General features: G+C 35.9%; 1 protein-coding gene across 1 annotated transcript in view; it reads left to right on the top strand.

The window, feature by feature from the left end:
* Itga2 (integrin subunit alpha 2) overlaps positions 1–19,596 on the top strand; it is a 102,118-nt gene that overhangs the window by 14,860 nt on the left and 67,662 nt on the right. Inside the window, exon 2 of the mRNA XM_074077504.1 lies at positions 16,843–16,963. Coding sequence (XP_073933605.1) covers positions 16,843–16,963 — 121 coding nt within the window. The remainder of the gene's footprint in view (positions 1–16,842; positions 16,964–19,596) is intronic.

Below are 19,596 nucleotides of genomic sequence, written 5' to 3'. Positions count from 1 at the left end.
AGGGGAGGAGGGATAAAGGAATATGTTGGAGGGGGTGAATTCAACTATGATGTATAAATTTTAAGAGTTTTGGTAAATATCACAATGTACCCCTAGTAGAATACTAATAGTAAATATGAGAGACTTCTTAAAAATACACAACTATAAGTATAATAGAAAAAAGGAAATAATATCAGCATAAAAGAATTAAAACATTACCTCACCATATAGCCAAATTATCATAAAGGAAAGATCCCCAAATCTATATATTATTAGTGTCTTTCTTTAGTAATTATTCAGGTATATGACAGTGATTATTGATTCATTAATTTATTATTCTAAATTTTTTTTGGTTTCTTTCCCAGAATATACTGGCAATAGTACTACTAACCCGAGTCACTTATTCTTCTACTATAACTTTCTTATAATTCATAATTTTTTACAATTCTCATACCAATATATTTTCTACTGTAATATCTAAGTAACTATTTTCTGTTTTACAATGAATTTCTGTTTCTACGAACATGTTCATTAAGCCATGCCAATGTGGAAAGATGGCCCTGCTTTTTCTGCATTTTCATCCTGAGGTCTGAACCTTCCTCCAAATTAGAAGTGTTCCTGATAACATTGTGCACACAGAGCAGAAGGCAACTCAGCTCAGGCTGAACTTGCCTTCTCTTGGAGAAATACTTTTCCTTTTCTGTATTGGGACTGGTCTTAAATTTTTTTTTACCTTATAAGTTGCAATATAGCCTGTGTAGTTTGTGAAATCTTCATTTTGTGATTTTTTTTGTGTATGTTATGGTAATATACATTCAACTATTATTAAAGTAATTATTAATTAAAGATAAAGTCAATATACATATATGTGTTTGTACACACACATATAGTAAGAGAGAACAAGGTTGTATTAGTGGATCTGTCTAAGGGAATTATGGGAGGCAGAAGAGGGAAAGAGAGTGTTAGAGAATGAAAAACATTGAAACATCCCATCCATATTCGAATATAAACTAAAGAACCATAAACTGTTGAACAATAGGGGAGCAGAGCAATAGAGAAAGATAAGTAATGGAGGGAGTAATCCAATTAAAGCATGATATATACATGGCTGAAATGCCAAGATGAAACCCCCTTGGATTATCAATGTACACTTAAAAAGAATTGAAGGACAGGAGGGTAAAACAGGTCTTTTCCAGGGGTGGGCTAGGGGGATCGGGGAGGGCATAAGGAAAGACTGAATGAGGGTGAATATGACGTATGTATTTTGTATCCATATATGGAAATAGAAGAATGAAACTGCTGAAATTGTTCTAAGAAAGGGGGGAAGGGAGGAGGAGGGAGAATGATTGAAGGGGTAAATCTAACTAAGATATATTGTAAGTACATATGTACATATCACAATGTATCCCCCTGTATGACTATTATATGCCTATAAAATAAAAAGATTCCTATACTTTGTATTCATCCATTTTATCATCATTCATTTTATTTAAAGGACTTTTAAAGTAATGAAGCGTCTATGTCATTAGAGTGTCAGACACTGGGGGAATCGATTGGGGGCTCCAAGGCAGCCCCCTTTTAGTAGGATTTCCTTCCATTTCTAACATTACTTGCAGAGGGGATGGTAGCACCTAAATCTTTATTGAATGTAAAGTTCAACCCTGAGAGCAAAGACTTTTCCTACTTTAGTGAAAGCAAGGACGGTATTACACTGTTACACCCACAAGCAGTTGTAGGGATGATTTTGTGCTTTTGGCTTTTGCATTTTTTCAAGTGCCATAGTTATAAGCCAACATTAAAGAGCTTAAATTTGTATGTGGTGTGTGATCATTTCCAATGGGCCTATAATTTCTAAGTTGCTTTTATTTTTTGGACTCTGGTGCTTTCTACCTGCGTTAACTGTCTTTGCAGCATGAAAACAATACTATTGAAAATGAGATTTCCTGCAGTTATGTGTGTGTTCAAAAAATCTTATGTGACCTATGACCATTTCCTGTGCCAAACATATTCTGGATAATAATTAGCTGCACTGTAGAGTTTGAAGTCTGTTTGCTCAGTTCCAGAATTAGGGTCTGGATACCTCAATTTCCTGTTAGTGTGGCTTCCTGAAGGGTCCAGTGACTGATAATATTTTTTTGGTTTTTATGGTGTACATTTCACATAAAGTGCAGCCACTTGTCTTCCTCTTGCTCATTATACAGCAGTTTTCAGGAACTTAAATAGAAATGTGTTCAGGATATGATTTTTATGTCAGTAGTGAAAGTGCTTATTACATTTCTCAGTAAGTGTGCTGCTCTCAGAAGTGTGTAATGATACTAAGGGCAAAAACAGAAACAAACTGACTTTACTAAGTGCCTATCATTTGTTAGGTACTTGGCTTGAAGTTTCAGATGCATTATCCGATAAAAATGATGGGGACACATGTATTAAAGCTATTTTACAAATGAGAAAGCAGTGCCTTATATTGAACGAGAAACTTGACAGAGGTCACAGAGCTATTTAAACCTCAGAGACCAAGCTCTTAGATGCTGTGACATACTGTTATCCTTGCTCAGGAAGTGAAGTTTTTGGTTTAAAAATACTGTACTTCTATCTTTGACATACTTCTTTCACCCCATCAACCCACAAATAGTCAATCATCTTTTTAAGGTTCGATGGCTAGAAGACCAGAAAAGCTAAATGTTCTCAGAAATTCTAAGTAGAAAAAAAACCTGTGTGTATTTGCATGTACATTTGCATATAAACATTCAGAATATAGTGATTAATACATGTATTTAGATCTTATTTTTACTTATATCTATGCAGTATGTATATATTAATGTTAACTATTAATCCATCAACACATCTACTCAATAGATGTGCATTCTCATATTTTACTTTGAACCATCCTGGAACTCTTAGTTATTTATTAACTAAACCGGTCTTTATTAAATATTCTTGCAGTATATGAGCAACTTATTGCTTGATGTAATGGTGAAACAATTAACTTGTCTGTTTCTTCAATAATTATTACTACGTAACAACCAATGTGCCAGGCACTATTCTAAGTATGGGCAATGTAGCAGTTAACAAATTAGATGGTCCTTACTCTCAGGGACAAAACCAAATTTACCATAAAACAGTGGCTGTACTATGCAGACCCCTTCTCATGTGTTCACACAGCCTGATATTTGTATTAACTATGCAAAAGTTAAAGTCACTGTCTCATTTCTATTCTAACACAGCCTACTTCAACAAAGGCATATGTTAACTGCAAACTAATTATTAACTCTCATCAATTCAGAGTTTCTGTAAGAGAAAACTTAAGGTGTCCTGAAATATGATAGCTCCTATATAAAACTGGAAAACAGTTCTAAACACTTATGTGACATTACAACTAAGGATGTGTGAAAATGAAAGGAACTTTTCTTAACTATAAGTAATAATTGTAAAAATTCATTTTACCATGCTAGAAGAAACACATCCTGTTATTCCTTTAGAGAATACTATTTTATAAAATTGTTGTCATGTGAAGAAGTGATCAAAAGATGTAGACCATGAACTATAGGAAAAAGGATTTTATAGAAGTGTTTTAGGCACTCAGTGATACATGACTTTTTTAGCTTTTGAAAATAATTTGCTAAGATTGCTTTTCTCATTCCAAATAAATATTTAATTTTATAGCTAAATTTGTTCAACGACTTTTTAGATTTTTTTTCCATAAGGAGCCTCTCGTCTTCAAATTATAGAAGCTTTGGTCCCTGCAAAATTTGGACTTCCCCCTATGGGTTTCAATGGGGGAGGCAGACAATAATGGTGACATATGGCAGTGATAATGTATTAAGAAAATAAAACATTGGATCCCCAGCACTGAAAAACAAAAGTTTCTTAAAGAAAAGAAGTAGAGTAAGAAGACAAAAAGCCAGGCAGAGGCAAGTGGAGAGGAAGATGTTTCACTTAGGGCTCTGTGTTAGTTGTTTACTGTTGTGTGATAAGTTGCCACACATGCAGTGAAGTAAAATAATATACACTTATTATCTCATTGTTTTTGAGGGCCTGGATCTGGTCATGGCCTCACTGGGGCCTTCTATTTCAGAGTTTGTTACAAGTCTGTGACCATGGTGTTTGCCAGGTATGGGGTCTCATCTGATTGCTTGACTGAGGAGGGATCATGTTTCTGCTTACTCAGATTGCTGGTAGAATTAATTTCCTCAACGGCTGTTTCATGAGGGCCTAAATTTTTTGCTAACTCTTAGCTGGAAGCCGCCCTTAGTTCCTAAGCTTATGGGTATCTTTGCTTCATCAAGGCCAATAAGGAAGAGCATATGCTAGCAAAAATGGAAGTTGCAACCTATGTAAATGGATTCACAGAAGTGATAGCCACAATATCTGATTCTATTTTTTTAAATCTTCAAATCCATCAGTTAATGTCACAGGTCCTGCCTTCACCCAAGGGGACTATATTAGATAAGATCAAGAGTACTACAAGATGGATAACACTGAAGGGCACCCCACAGTCTTTCTACCAAAGTTGGTGGGAGAAGGCATCTCTGAGAAGTTTGTGTGTGAGAGAAGCTGGAAGGCAATGAGAATTAATACGCAGCTGTCTTTGGAAGAGCCCATTCCTAATTGGCAGACCAGATGCAAAGGGCCTGAGATCAGAGTGTGTTTGAGAAAGAACCAGAACTCCAGCTGAGTGCACTGTAAGAGAGGTCAGACAGGCAGGGAAAGACTGATCATGCAGCTGATGAGATAAAACTTACACTTGAGAACAGTTGAGTACCATTTCCAGGTAGTATACAACTCTTAAGACATGTAAATGGTCAGCATCAAAGAGTTGAAAGAAACGTGTATGCAGACTCTGGTGGCCAGAGAAGACTGCCACCAAATTTTGTAGAGAAGTGGCTTGTGAACAGAGTAGTAGAAGAAATGCTAATATTAATTTTGTTCATTTCTTCCATACATTGCCTCAAGATTTGTGAAACATAGCTTGTTACTAAGCAGGTTAGGCAATAGGCACAGACTTGTTAACTACACAAAAATGATACTTTGAGAAAGAGAGAGAGAAAGAAAAGGGGAGATGGGTGAAAGATTTCTCTTTTTACACTGGGGGAATTTAGGAAGAAATGGGAAAATAAAAAGTAAATTCAAGAGGCAGTATTGCCAGTAGATCTCCCAGTAAGCATTGAGCCAGCATTCTTTCTCTGTTGTATTTTACTGTTGCTCTCTCAGCCTTTAGGAGACACTGAGTCTGCCAGATGGCAGCTCACTCTCCAGTGTCCTTCGGAAATAAAAGAGAATCTATTGAGTTGTTAGGAGCCACCAAGTCATAGTAAATGGATGCAAGAAACAATAATAGTGGGCTTTTTGAGATGTTTATTGCCTTCAAGATCGAATTTTTAAAATATAAAAAGGCCTTGAAATGATCTAACCACATGCAGGATTTATGCAGTTACTTTGTCACACACACACACATACACATACCATACACACACACACATATAACTTTGGATTTTTTTTACACAAAATATGAATCTTAAATGATACAGTTGGAATTAGTGTATATCTCTCTTCATTATGTGTGCCTGTATATATGGACAGAGTCTTTGAAGCCTAGATTAGTTATGTTGAAACATTCTGATTTCCTACTATATTCCTTTACCAGGACTCTCATAATGAAATACCACAGACTGGGTGGCTTAACCAAAAGAAATTTATATTCTAGCAGCTATGTAGGTCAGCAGTACAAGACCAGGATACTGTGAGAATTGGTTTCTGTTGGTGGCTATCTTGCTGGTTTGTCTCCCATGGGCTTTCCTCTATAGGCCTTTCCTCCTTTCTTCTCTTTGCTGAGAGAGAATATCCTTGGTGTCTCTTCTGTCCTTTTAAAGACACTGGTTATGTTGGATTAGGGCTCCACTGTGGGGACTTCATTCAATCTTAATTATTTCCTTACAGTCTCTGTCTCTAAATATCATCACATTGGAGGTTTGGACTTCAATACATAAATTTTGAGGGGAATACAATTCGGTTCATAACACCCCCTAAAGGCTAAACATTATATTAAAGGGTTTATTTCTGGCTATGCAGATGATGCTTGTATTTCTTTGATATAAACACAGCTTAATCGTTAAATAAATGATATAAGTATTAACTGTAAAAAAAATTAATGGCTGCAAACCTTGAAACAGGTTATCATCCAAATGTCAGCTAGAGTCTTTTCTCTGCCTATTAAAATTGAGGTAAGATTCATCTCAAGAGTCTGCTTTTTCCTTGCAATGTAGTAAATGTGAGAAGAAAAAGGTAACTTGAAGAAGAATCTGTTAAACAAAAAGGACTCAGCCTATCATCAACCTTGATGAGCTAGAAAATTCTCAGCCTATCTAGGCTTCAGAACAACATACTGAATGTGTTCCTCCAAGAAGTTCATGTGTTGAAATCCTCAGCATGATAATGTGTAGAGGTGAAGCCTTTGGGAGGTAATTGGGTGGTGCCAATGGAGCCCTTATGACAGGAATTAATTCCCTTATAAGAAGAGACTAGACAGCTAGGTAGCTGTCTTTCTACCTTGTGAGGATACTGTAAGAAGGTGGCTGTCTGCAAGCTGGAAGAGGACCCTTACCAAATCCAAAAATGTTGGAACTCTGATCTCAGACTTCTAGCCTCCAGAACTATGAGGAATAAATTTCTATTATTCAAATGTCATCAGTTTATAGTACTTTGTTATAGCATCCCAAACTAAGACAATAATATTAGGAAGCTATTCATTGTTAAGAAACAAGACTGAAAAGAAGGTCAGTGGTTAGCTGGACAGCTTTTTGCTGAACAGATTAGCTGTGTGACCCATGGGTCCTCTCATCCATCTCAGCACAGGCCAGGGATAGAGATAACAATATCCAGGAAAGATCTTTATCTAATGGCTTGGATCCCCACTAAATAAACTGAAGATCGACAAGGTTTTAAAAAAAATGGACAGGCTCTGGTGGCTTATGCCTGTAATCCTAGCTACTCAGGAGGCTGAGAGCAGGAGGATCATGGCTTGAAGCCAGGCCAGGCAAATGGTTAACAAGCCCCTATCTCAAAAAACCCATCACAAAAAAGAGCTGGTGGAGTGGCTCAAGGTGAAGGCCCTGAGTTCAAACCCTAGTATATATAAATACTGTCTCAGCAGAAATGTGGAAATCTTAAACTGAGGGGGGCAAAGAGTTAAAGACCACTAGAGCTGCTGTCAGCCATGAGGCCTGTCGGGCTCCCATGTACCCACAGGACAGAGCTGTGAACGATAGGGAATTCATTACTCTCAGTCAGGTCTTGAAACCTAATGGAATTTTCCTTCCTAGATGTCAAACATTTTTTGGACTGGTGACTCCTTTATGCCCTTCGATTTCTGCCTCTTGGAATGAAATTGTCTATCAGGTTCTCATCCCATCATTGTATTTTGGAAGTAGGTAACTTTTCTAGTTTTTGAAGCCCACAGGTAGAGAGGAATTTTGCTCTAGGACATCACCTGGAATCACTCATATCTGATTTGGATGATGAGTTTGGGTCTTTTTAGTTGATATTTAGATGAGATTTTAGGCTTAGAGTTGGTGTGTAGTGGGCTGAGACTTTTGGAGAATTGGGATAATGTATTTTGCATGTGGCATGGATGTGAGTTTGGGGGGGACCAGACATCAGAGTGCAATGGGTGTAATGGTGGTTCCTATAAGGATTCATCCATGTCTTCATCCCTGGAATTAGTGAGTATTACCTTATTTGGAAAAAGAGACTTTGTGTATGTAATCAAGTTAAGACTCTTGAGATCATCCAATGACAAGTTTCCTTACAATAGTTAGACGAGGGAGATGTGACACACAAATAGAGAAGGAGGTGATGTGATGTGACCACAAGGTAAAGATTAGCATGACACAGGCACAGTTAAAGAATGATAACAGTCCCTGGAAGGTAGAAGAGGCAGGAAATAGATTCAGCCTTGCTGAATCTTGATTGGAAAGTTCTTGTTATCCAGATCTGTGAAACAAAAGATTTCTGTTGTTTTAAGCCATCTAGTTTGTGGTAATTTGCCACCATAGCTATGGTAAACTGATAATTTCCTCATGGAATCACTCTTACAAGACCTTTGTGTGTGAGATAGATAAAACAGGAAACAAACTGAGTATAGGAATTCAAACAGACTAAACTACAGTGAGAGGCATCCCTGTGCTTATAAATGTTCAACCATACCACTGTATGGCTGGTCCTTCCTTCCTTCCTTCCTTCCTTCTTTCCTTCCTCCCTCCCTCCCTCCATTCTTCTTTCATTTTGTAACAGGGTCTTGCTATGAAGCCCTATCTGGGATCTAGAATCTGCTATATATATCACAGTCTGGCCTTGAACTCAAAACCCTCATGCCTCAGCCTTCTGAATGCTGGGATTACAGGTGTGAACTACGACACCCAGCAATTGGTCCCCTCCTTCATTGTTCACTTCACCTGCCCTCTAGTCCTTTTTGGTTATCTCTTTAGTAGCCCTGCCTCATTACTGATGACCTAAAAGTTTTATCTCCACCTCAGTTTATCAAGGGTTTTCTTTTTTCTTTTTTTACATTTTATTAGCACATATTTGTTGTGCAGGGGATTTCACTGTGGCATTTCCATGTATGTACCTTGGTTAGGTTTATCCCCACAACCAATCTCCCTCATCCTTCTCGCCTCTACTTAAAAGGATTTTAGCAGGTTTCAATGTTCTATTGTCATACATGTATATAAAGTGCATTGACCATATTCATCCTCCTCTACCCTCTCTATTCCCCCACCCCTTCCCACAAGTACCTTTCCCCTAACAGGAGCAGTTTTACATTCCTGTCCTTCATTATTTAGGTGTATGTTCATTGCCCATGATATTTCACTTGTGAATATACTGTACTTTAATCAGTCTAAACCCCTCTATTACTCTTCCTAACCCTTCCCCCACCCTCTATTATTCAATAGCTTTCAGTACATTTTGTTATGCCTTCTTCCTACACATATGCAATATATTTCAATATTATTCACTATCAAGGATTTTCTAAACAAAGATAGTTCCTCTCTAAACCATAAGTATAAAGTATTTCATCAATTAAATAATGGTCAATTTTATCAATGTGATTTATTTAAAACAACTTCAAAAGACTAAAAACAATGGCTGTGCATATATGAGGAGTGGAGAGAGAGAGGTGGTAGTAAGGGAGGAAGGCAGAATGGGACCAAGAAAACCAGGAGTCAGAAAGATCTTGGAATTAGAATTAGAGCTGGAGAGACAGAGTCTGGGGCTGTGACTATGGTCTCACCCATCTGGACATCAAAGTTACAAAGTAGAATTTGCCTTCTACAAGTACAAGGAATAATATGGGTGTAATTGAGAAAAATGGCATTGATTTCAGCAAAATTATTGTAAATAAATCATCACAAGATAATTTTTAAAATCCTAGAACAGTAAATCACCAAAGTTTAGGATGCTGAGTGCTGCCTGGCCTTCATTCTCCACTCCACCCACTGGAGTGAAGGTTTCTCTAGACCCAGGGCTGAATTTTGAGATTCACTGATGAACTAAAAGTTTCTCCAGGTTTGGAGAATATTTTCCTACTGTACCCTCTTGCTGATAATTTTAATTTCATGCATGTATTCATGACTTATTTGGATGAAGAAGGATGAGTTTGTTCCGCATATGTATGTGATGAATTTGGTTTTGTTATTGTCACCAGATAACTTTTCTATTGTTATTTTCATTTTATTTATTTATTTGTTTATTTTTCTATTTATTTACCCATTTTTATTTATTCATTGGCAGTGCTGGTGTTTGAACTCAGCATACCTAGTAAGTCACATTCATAGCCCTTTTAGCTTTAGTTATTTTTCAGGTAGGGTCTTGCATTTTTGCTTGAGGCCAACCTCAGATAGTTGTCCTCCTACCTATGGCCTCCTGTGTAACTGGAATTGTAGTATGTGCCAGCACACCTGGCTTAATGGTTGAGATGGGAGTCTCACTAGTTTTATTTTTGTTTTTGTTTTTGTTTTACCTGGCCGGCTTAGACTCTAATCTTCCTAATCTTTGCTTCCCAAGTATCTGGGATTACAGTGCCCATCTTTAATCTTTAGTAATAAAAATTGGAATTACTATAAGCCTATGCTAACTCTACTTTAAGTTTGTCATATGTACCGAAAGGTCTCCTCAGATGATACGCTTTTTGAATAAGACAAAGCATTCTAGAAAACATAAAAGTATTTGTATTAGAAATTACATCTTTTCTTGGCAGAGTTATAGCTAAAATAGGTAAAATGTTCTTTTTAAAAATTAAGAGGAATAAAGAAAAGTACTTTAAAAATCAGTTTCAAAATTAATTAATTTTCAGATTCAGGTTTTTTTTTCAGCACTAAGATTTGAACTCAAAGCCTTACACTTACTAGGCAAGCAGTACCTCAGTTACCACTTGAGCCACTACACCAGCCCTAAATTGAATAATTTTACATGGAGTCAATGATCAATGATCTACTGGATCACAAAGGATGTAACAAGGAATTTATATATAATAAGCAAATCCAATTACTTTTACCTTGAGCAAAATGTATTAATTGGTAAAATCTTTGTACATGGGAGAGGACTTATAAGTCTCTGTCTTCAGAGATTAAAAATCTGAGGCCTTGACAGGATAAGAAACTTCCATAAGCAGCAGAATAAATACTAAATCTCAGCCTCTCTCAATATCAGTCCTATGTCTTTTGTATGATTCATTTTCATATACTCCATGAGAAGCTTACAAGATGAGATGATATTTTATAATTCTCATTCCTGAACTAAGACAGTGTCTGTTACATAGTAAGCACTCTGTAAATGTTTGCTGAGTGAATAAAAAATTGAATTATGAGAACATGTAGTCTGCTTAAGGAGTACATATGTGTGTAAATCCATACATTTTATGGGCAGTTGTAAATGGAGCAATTAAAACCATAGAATCAAGGATAAAACCATGTGTCATTGCAAGTATTGACTGAGTTCATATAAGACATATAAACATAGACTTTCATGAAATTGAAGAATTGTCATGTAGCCATTTAAGATATTGACTGAAATACATTTATTACCATTACCCTTTTAAATGTGTAGGGATAAATGTAAAGATCCAATTCTTAGAACATACTTAGCAAATAAAATTAAGAATCAAACCTACTGCAGTGGGCCAGAATTTCCCTTTATATATTATAAATGTTATCTTCATGGGGGTGATAATCAGATTAGGCACTGTAGATGAGGTTGAAGTAAAACAGTTTGTGTTTCTATGCTAGCGTAGGATAGGATAAATAATTTGCTTTCTTAATTATTATTATCCCGATTTTTATTTATTGCAAAAATACTATAATACCCTAAAGGAAATTTAGACAGCAGCAAATTACATCCACAATTATACTGCTTGCTAACTTAATATCCTCTGGATGTGTTTTATGTTTTTCTTCTATTCTGAATATCATTTTGTATTTTGGTTTCATTAATCATTTTCATGCCATCCTGCAGTCTTCATGATTATTTCTTTTTAATGACAGTGTAGAATTCCATTTGGTTTGCATTTACAATTTGCATATTCAATCCCCTCATGATAGACATTTGGATATTTTAATTATGGTTATTAAGAACTAATTTTTTAGATAGCTACAAATTATAAAAACTGTTCAGCATGCATAAAGTATAGTTTCATAGGCCACCTATAGTATAAAATACAAAATTATGCTTAGCAATACAGTATTTCTGTGTCTCAATCACCTACTTATACATCAGGGTAGCCTACATCCCTTAACGCTGCTTTTTCATCCTTTGGGAGTGGAGATCATCCTCCCAGGTCTTGGATGTGGTTCTCCTGGAAATCTTTGCTGCTCCGAATAGTGTCCCCTCTGTGCTGGTCACAGCTGCACCGTTCTCTTTTCTCTGCCCTTAGACCGAAGTCTTGATGCACAGGGGGCAGTTCTGCCTTGATCCTGTCAATGTTTTTACAGCCTCCTCAGGCACGCGAGGACTGCACACTACCTCCTTAAAGCAGTGACACCCCATGCTCACAGTTCATAGAATTCTGGGCCTTATAGTTTTTAGATTTTTGTTCACTACTTACAGGAGATATTTTTTCCTCCTAAAATGCCAGCATACCTCTGCAGAAATAGGCCAGATAGAGTAAAATCTGCAAGTCTGATATTAAAACCACCTTGCTCTTCCTAAATCCACCTCTCAGTTTTGGTCTTGATTCTCTTTTCTTAACCTGAATTTCTTATTGAAACCTTCTGCAAATGAACCTATTCTGTGGAAAGCTTGCCCCACTGATCTTCCAATGTAAATAGAAAGATAGGCTTAAGGTTGCTTTTGGTCAATGGATCAGGTCCTCTTTCTGCCAGTCATTACTATAAATTGTGTCCTTAAGCTCTGAAAATAATATTATGGAAGTCAATGTATGTTCTTACTAAATTTTTGTTATTGAATATTGGAGCACATGCTTTGCTTTATACATCTATATATTTCTGCTTCTGCTTTCAAACTTTTTTCTTTTCTGAGCTTTACTGCATCTGGAGAACAAAATGAAGTTAACTTTATCTAGTCACAAACCATAAGTTTCTATTTTAGATTTCCTAACAATGTAAAATTTGATACCAGAATAAAGTGAGAGAATAAATTCCATGTTTTCTGAAACTGATTCTTAAATGATGATAATTTCTAAACAAAGAAGCACACAAACAAAAACCTATTTCAGATATGGTTAGAAATTCTGAGGGAAAGAGTTTCTATAAATTTTTTAAATAAGTAAAGAAATTTGCTTAAGTTATTTTTTCTTAACTATCTGGTTTACATACAGATATTAAAATGGCAACGAGCCAGGTTAAAATGAAAGATGAAATAGTATCTATCCCCTTTTCATTGTGAAAGTAGAACTAGTTAATCCTGTAGAAGATACAATGCTTATATTTTCAGTGAGTTTTGGTGAGACTTACTGAAAGATTTTGGCTTGGTTACTGTCAACAAATGTATAAGAACATTACCTTTGATAAATATTTTGAGTGTACTATGCCATTATTAAATTCACCGGCATTCACATGAGGACAGAGAAGGAAGACTTACAGTCTGGGTAATAAGATGCTCCTGGCATGGCAAAGCTCTAGTCTGTTTGATGCTCCCTACATCTAACATAGAACTGGAAATGTTTATGTTAATGATGCCATCAGTGGCTTTCTGGGCCAAACCTTGCAGCATTCTGGTGCTCTTTGACACTTCTGTGCCTGCTGAACATGATGTTTCTTGTGCCCGGAATGAGCTTCACCTTCCTCTTACTGTAGTGAATTCCAACTCATCTTTCAAGATCCAGATTAATTGCCACCTACTTGTGAAGCCTTCAAACAGGTTTATCCTTTTCTCAACATTTGACCCAGGGATTTGTGTCCTCTCTGAATTTTTACAGTTACCACATTATAATTTGGGGGTTAGCCAAAAGAGCAGAATGGAAACTCAAAAAGCAGTTATATTTTCTGTTTTGTTCATTTTATGTATCATCAAGATGTGGAAAACTTTCTGGCACAAAGGAGCTGATAAATGCTTTCTGAATGATGCTCTTTTTAAGAATATATAGACATACAGGAATGATTGGGAGGGAGGAAACAAAATGAACCAAATATAGCTCCTAATCTTCATATGGTCCAGTTAGACTGTGGAGACAGACATAGAAACATATTATGATAAGCATTGAGATTGCAAAGAAGAAATGAGCATTGAGTTCGAAATAATACTTTATATAAAAATATTAAATTTATATGAACTGAATAGATACCATATGCTAATGGTATGAAATGATGACATAGATATTGAATTGCAAATATATTTTTAAAGAGAAATATGAATCAGAATTGTCCAGATGTATCAAAAGAGGCATGGTCTTGAGGGAAGGATTTAAATAGCAGGAAATAAGAAATTTAGGATAAGTGGAACGAAGGAATAGTGATGAATAATGACATTTTGTGAAAAAAAATGAGCATACCATTTATGAACAGAATTTCTAAACAAAAAGTTTGGAGAAAATAAGCCAAACCAAGACTCAGCGCTCAGCCACCAACTGTGGGACATTGGGCAAGCAAGATGGGTAGCTTTCATGAATTCTATGTTCCTTATTTGTAAATTGGTAATAATAACTAGGTTTTGCTGTTGTACAAGGTTATTGTGGGAATCAAGTGACCCAGGAGGATTCTGTCTTCATTGGCAAGAAGGTACAAGCATTGAGAAATGGCAGGATACAAATTGGTATATCTATTATACTATAGAGGGAAAAGTATGGGAAAAAATATATTCAAATTAACTGCACCTAAGAGTAGAATGATAGAACTCTGAGTGATCATTTTCCTGTCTAATTTTCTTTGTATTCCAAATCATCATTGAAGAATATATATTAATTAAAATGTATTCTATTCTATAAATATTATCCTAGGTGATGAGAAAATAAATAAGAGTGAATAAAAGAAGCAAGGTCTGGTGTCTCAAGAAGCTTTCAATTTAGTAGGCAGAGACAGACATAATGCAATATAGATAAATGGGATAATAATTGTTATGACAGTGGTCAGTGATGGAGTACGATATTGACCTAAATGCTGAGTTGAGAGCAAAAACCATAAATAAGTTCATGGGACCAAAAGAAAGTCACATGGCTAAAACACAGTGAAGCAAGGAGAGTAGAGAGAAGTGAGGTCAGAAAGATACATGAGCACCAGGTCATGAAGGATCTTTGAAACTTTGGTGAAGAAATTGGATTTTATTTTCAGTGCAATGGCAAGATCTTGGGGCATTTTGAGTAGAATGATAAAAAAATTCACCTACACTATTAATAGTATTGTATATGTGTATATAAACATATGTGTGCATAAATTCATTTTATACAAGTATATATACACTAAATATGTAATAAAATTAGATTTCTAGATGGTAAAATGAACTTGTTTCCTCATTTGTACATAGATAATAAATTTTATATGCACATATAATAATACCTACACACTGCATATTTGTGCTTAACATTTCAGTTAACAACGAGCCACATATATGATGGTGGTTCCATAAGATTATATCACCCAGGGATGTCGTAAATCCATCTTAGTTCGTGTTCTTGTACTATAGATTGTTTACACAACAAAAAAATTAATAACACATTTCTCAAAATGTGTGCTTGTCATTAAGCAAGGCAAGACTATATATGGAGTATGTGCATATATTAAAACTTCTCTGCTAAACAATGAAATGAACTCCATCATTATTTCAGGACAGTACATGGTTTTCCATGGTCAGTTAATGAAGAGAAAATGAAGTCATGGATATAGTCACAAATGTTCTTTCTAGCAGTAGATGTTGTAAAGTGGAAGCAGATGGCATCATCTCCCCATGCTTTGACTAAGTATATTTGGCAATTGGTAAATATTGAAATAGTATTTGTTGAGTTCTGTACAATCAAGTAGAATATTCTGAATGCTGCTTTTGACTTCATGCTTAATTTGCTATGTCATTTGCTCTTGCATTTTTTTTCCTCAAAAACAAAAAGCAGTAGCGCTTATGAAAATACATGTTAAGGATAAAATTTGCAAATGTCAAGATGTGTAAACTTTTCTACAGAGTATTTAAAAATTAATATTTGTACTTCTTTTCCTGGCAGCACATATTTCCAAGAAATAATGAGCTGAGCTTTCCTGAGTAAGCAAATCCCCAGTATAGTGATTTTTGGCATATTGACTATTTAAGTCTGCAAAGTTTCATCATTGACTTCATTTTTCCTTTGGAGGACTCTACAGAATCTGCACCCAGAAGTTCAGAGGCCCAGTGGAAGAGCAAGTTATTTTCATCCAGCCTTTCTATTCCTGTAACAATAGACTTATGAAATGCTATGCACTTTCAATGTTGCCACAAAGTAGGATATTCCTTTGCAAAACACATGTTAATGGAAGTTTGGTGTGGATTTTAAAGAGTGTTCTCTGTCTTTGGTGTCTCCACAGATAAATCTGATCCTGAACTACATTCCCACCTCCATAGAAAGCATGCATACCCACATAACCTTCTTCCTACAGAAAGGACTCCCAACATTAATGCTGTCAGAGAGGAAATATAATTCACCTTACTCTTTCACTTCTTTCTTTTTTCATCAGAAACAAGAATTTTCAAAACAGTTTATCAGTGTGCTGTCTTCCTTGGTCTTTGTTCTGTTTTTTTAAATGATTGTTATTTCTTGATCATTAAGAAAGAGCAAAACTACTTTTGACAGTTCCTACTAGAATAAAAAGATATGATACCTCTCCCAACTCTTTTATCCTCCAAAATGGTCTTTTCTGATGCAGTTTTCAAGGAGCTGTGATTTTTATCCCTCCTTTGATAAAATAAGCACTGCTTTTTCAACAGACATTTCATATAGAGACTATGTCAGGATCCACAAGGTATTCAGAAGAAATAGAAAGCTGTCAGATCCTGCATGTGGACAGCTTAGAGTCTTATTGTGTTAGAAAGGATAAATAGAACTCAAATTACTTAAGAATCCCTAGAGATAATATACTGGCTTAAGAGTTCAGGATGTTGAATAAGCTAGTCTTGTGTTTGAATCCTGCCCTTACCCTTACCATTCTCTGGCTGTGAGATACACTTACCTCCTAACCTCAGAAATCTCTGAAAAACAAAGACAATAATACTAAAGTATTTGGTGTGCTTCCAGGGCTCCAAATAAGTTTCTTAGATGCAGATTCTGTTACTTTTGAAAACTGATGAGAAGAATAATTATTGGATCAAATAAGTTTTTAAAAGTGGTCTTTAACATTTATATTGTATACTTACATTAAAAAATTATAAACATGGACCATGCTTTCATTTTTCTTATAGGTATTTTAAATTGCTGTTTGGCATACAATGTTGGCCTCCCAGATGCAAAAATATTTTCCGGTCCTTCAAATGAACAGTTTGGCTATGCAGTGCAGCAATTTATAAGTCAAAAAGGCAACTGGTAAGAACATTCTCCTCTTTATCATTTCAATAAAAATACTATATAAATTTAAGATTTGATTCCAACTATTTACTAAAATGGTTGTGCAAATATACCACTGATAGTCCCCAATATTTTTAAATGAAAGATCTTTCTTTGAGAGTTGACAACTGCAGATTGGCAATTAATGGGATAATATAATGCACCAAAAAAACCCTAGAAAATTTTCTCCAAATACCCTATAGCAAATTAATAATACCAGTTTTGACCATTAGATTACTTGGTAGGTAGGTAGGTAAATAGGTAGATCAATAGATAGGTGACAGATAGATAGATACTGCCTTCATTTCTTGTTCTATGAACAGATTTTCACTGAACTGTCAAAATAATGAGCAAGCTAATGCTGTTTAGGAATCATTTGCTCCCTAAATTTTTTTCCTCAACAAAGCTTTGTCCATTCACTTTAGTCTAATTTAGCCTTCCTTATGCCATGTAACACAGGGTCCTTATAAGCTTCCATGCAAAATTTACAAAGATGCCTTTCTCTATTATATTTAGCACCTGTTATTTTTACTACAAAGAGCCCCCAGCCTTCCAATGCTAGGTAAGAGTTATATTTATAAACTATAGCTTTCCTCCCTAGTGAAAAATGACCATCCTCATAGAGTGCAAAAGAAATATATACTCCAATTGCTAGTTTAAGTTTCCCATAACAGTATTGGAAACAAAGTCAGGGAAATCAGATGGTTCTGAAAGTTGTATTTGGGAAGAACTACAGTTCCTCTTCTATCTCACTGTAGATAGGATTCCTGTCCTTGGAAACTTATCTTTCTGTTGTGGCAGAAGGTTTCAGACTGTCCCCATCCCCTTGGAGCTTCAGGTGCTGATCTCCACCCTCTAAAATGCTTTCCAGTATTTACTTTAATTGCTGTTGGATTATCAAGCAAGAGCTATAATGCATAACATTCCTGTGTGTGAATTGATCCTGTAAACAATTGAATTCAAAACTTTATTTAAAATTCAAGTTATCTTCATTTTGGGGCATGCCTGTCTGTGTGATGAGGAAACAAATGAAATTACCATGAGACAGGGTAGTGTGTCTCAGAAGGCTCCTGGAGGAGGTAAATTGTGAGAAGCGTTTAAAATGGCGGAGTTGAGTAGGCTGGAGGTGAACATACTGTGAGGAGACTTAGAAAACAGTATGTCAGAAATAGTTTATTAGGTCTCTGGAAGGATTAAAAAAAGTCAGGTTGGAAGTCCAAAGATTAACAGTTACTGTAATGATTTGGGATAGAAGACAAAGTTGTATCTCTATCAATTATTAAATTTTTCTTTGCTAACCGCTAAGTAATAAGAAGGCTAAAAAGATGATATGGCCAGTGTTTTGGCCTTGGAATCTAGGCAGAGAATCTGTTAATAGGCCACAATTTTACACAGTCAGCTCTGATTCCTTCACACAGACTCCCACATCCAACACCTTCACTTTAATAGACATATCAAATTTAAGAGAACACAAATATTTGATTTTCTATATCAGCTAATGACCAAAAAATATTGACTCCTCTCCCTTTCTCTTTCCTCCTGCATATTTCACCCATAAGCCAATCCTGTTGACCCATCACCAAAACAAAGACCACACCTGACCATTTCTCCCCATCTCTCTGATCACTTTGATGGAAGCCAACACTAGCTCTTACAGATTCTGCTGTCACAGCTCCTTACACTGTCTCCTGTTTCCCTCTCACCACTCTTGCTCTCCCCTCAACAGCCAGCATGAACTTATTCCCTAGATGAAAACCCACTGTGACTTTTCCATTGCATTTATAATAAATTAAAATTCCTTAAGTGGTCCTCCATAATCCAATACCAGCCTACTTCTCCCACATTATCTCCTACTCTTTCTCTTGTGTTTTGTTATCCATGGACAATGCCTGTTGTCTGTTCCTTAAGAACAGAGATCTTAAGCTCATTGCTACTTTAGAGTTTTGGTTTTTTTTTCGCGTCCTTTTCTTTTGCCCGTAAGAGTCTTTGCCATTACCTTCACTCAGCAGGTTGGTTCTCATCTTTGAGTCTCGGCTCAGATGTCTGACCCTCCTAGAACTTTCAGAACATGCCTATCTACACGGTACTTCACTACACCTACTTACTCTCTATATCTCTGTGTAGATTTGTTTTCTTTCTAGCTGTTATTTCTACCTGTGTTTATCTTTCTTTTTTTTTGTGTGTTCACTATCTGTCTTCTGCCCTTGTCTCTGAGTGCAGGAACATTTTGTTGTTATTTGTTGATGAGTGTTTAGCAACCAGAGTGTGACTGGCACCAAGCAGGGGATCAATAACTATTTGTTTAATTTCTACTTCCAACTGATTCACAACAGCTACCCTACACAGGGAATTATATTAGACTTTCTTAGCAAACTAAATGAAACTTTCAGGTAAACTCCAATAGTCTACAATCTGGCATTGAATTTGAGATTCTTCCTTTTAAGAAAGAGCTTGCCTGAGTCAGGATAAATCTAAGAAGAAAAAATACCATCAATAATAGGTTTTATTAAGGGGGGAGAAATGACCCAAAAATTGTATGCACATATGAATAAAAGAAAAATAAATAATAGGTTTTATTAGTCTATCACACCTTAGAAGGGAACTCAACCACT

The sequence above is a fragment of the Castor canadensis genome, chromosome 6, assembly GCF_047511655.1.
Source record: "Castor canadensis chromosome 6, mCasCan1.hap1v2, whole genome shotgun sequence".
In the NCBI taxonomy this organism is placed as follows: domain Eukaryota; kingdom Metazoa; phylum Chordata; class Mammalia; order Rodentia; family Castoridae; genus Castor; species Castor canadensis.
The sequence above is the reverse complement of the archived record's forward strand: the minus strand, read 5'-3'. Positions and strand labels throughout refer to the sequence as shown.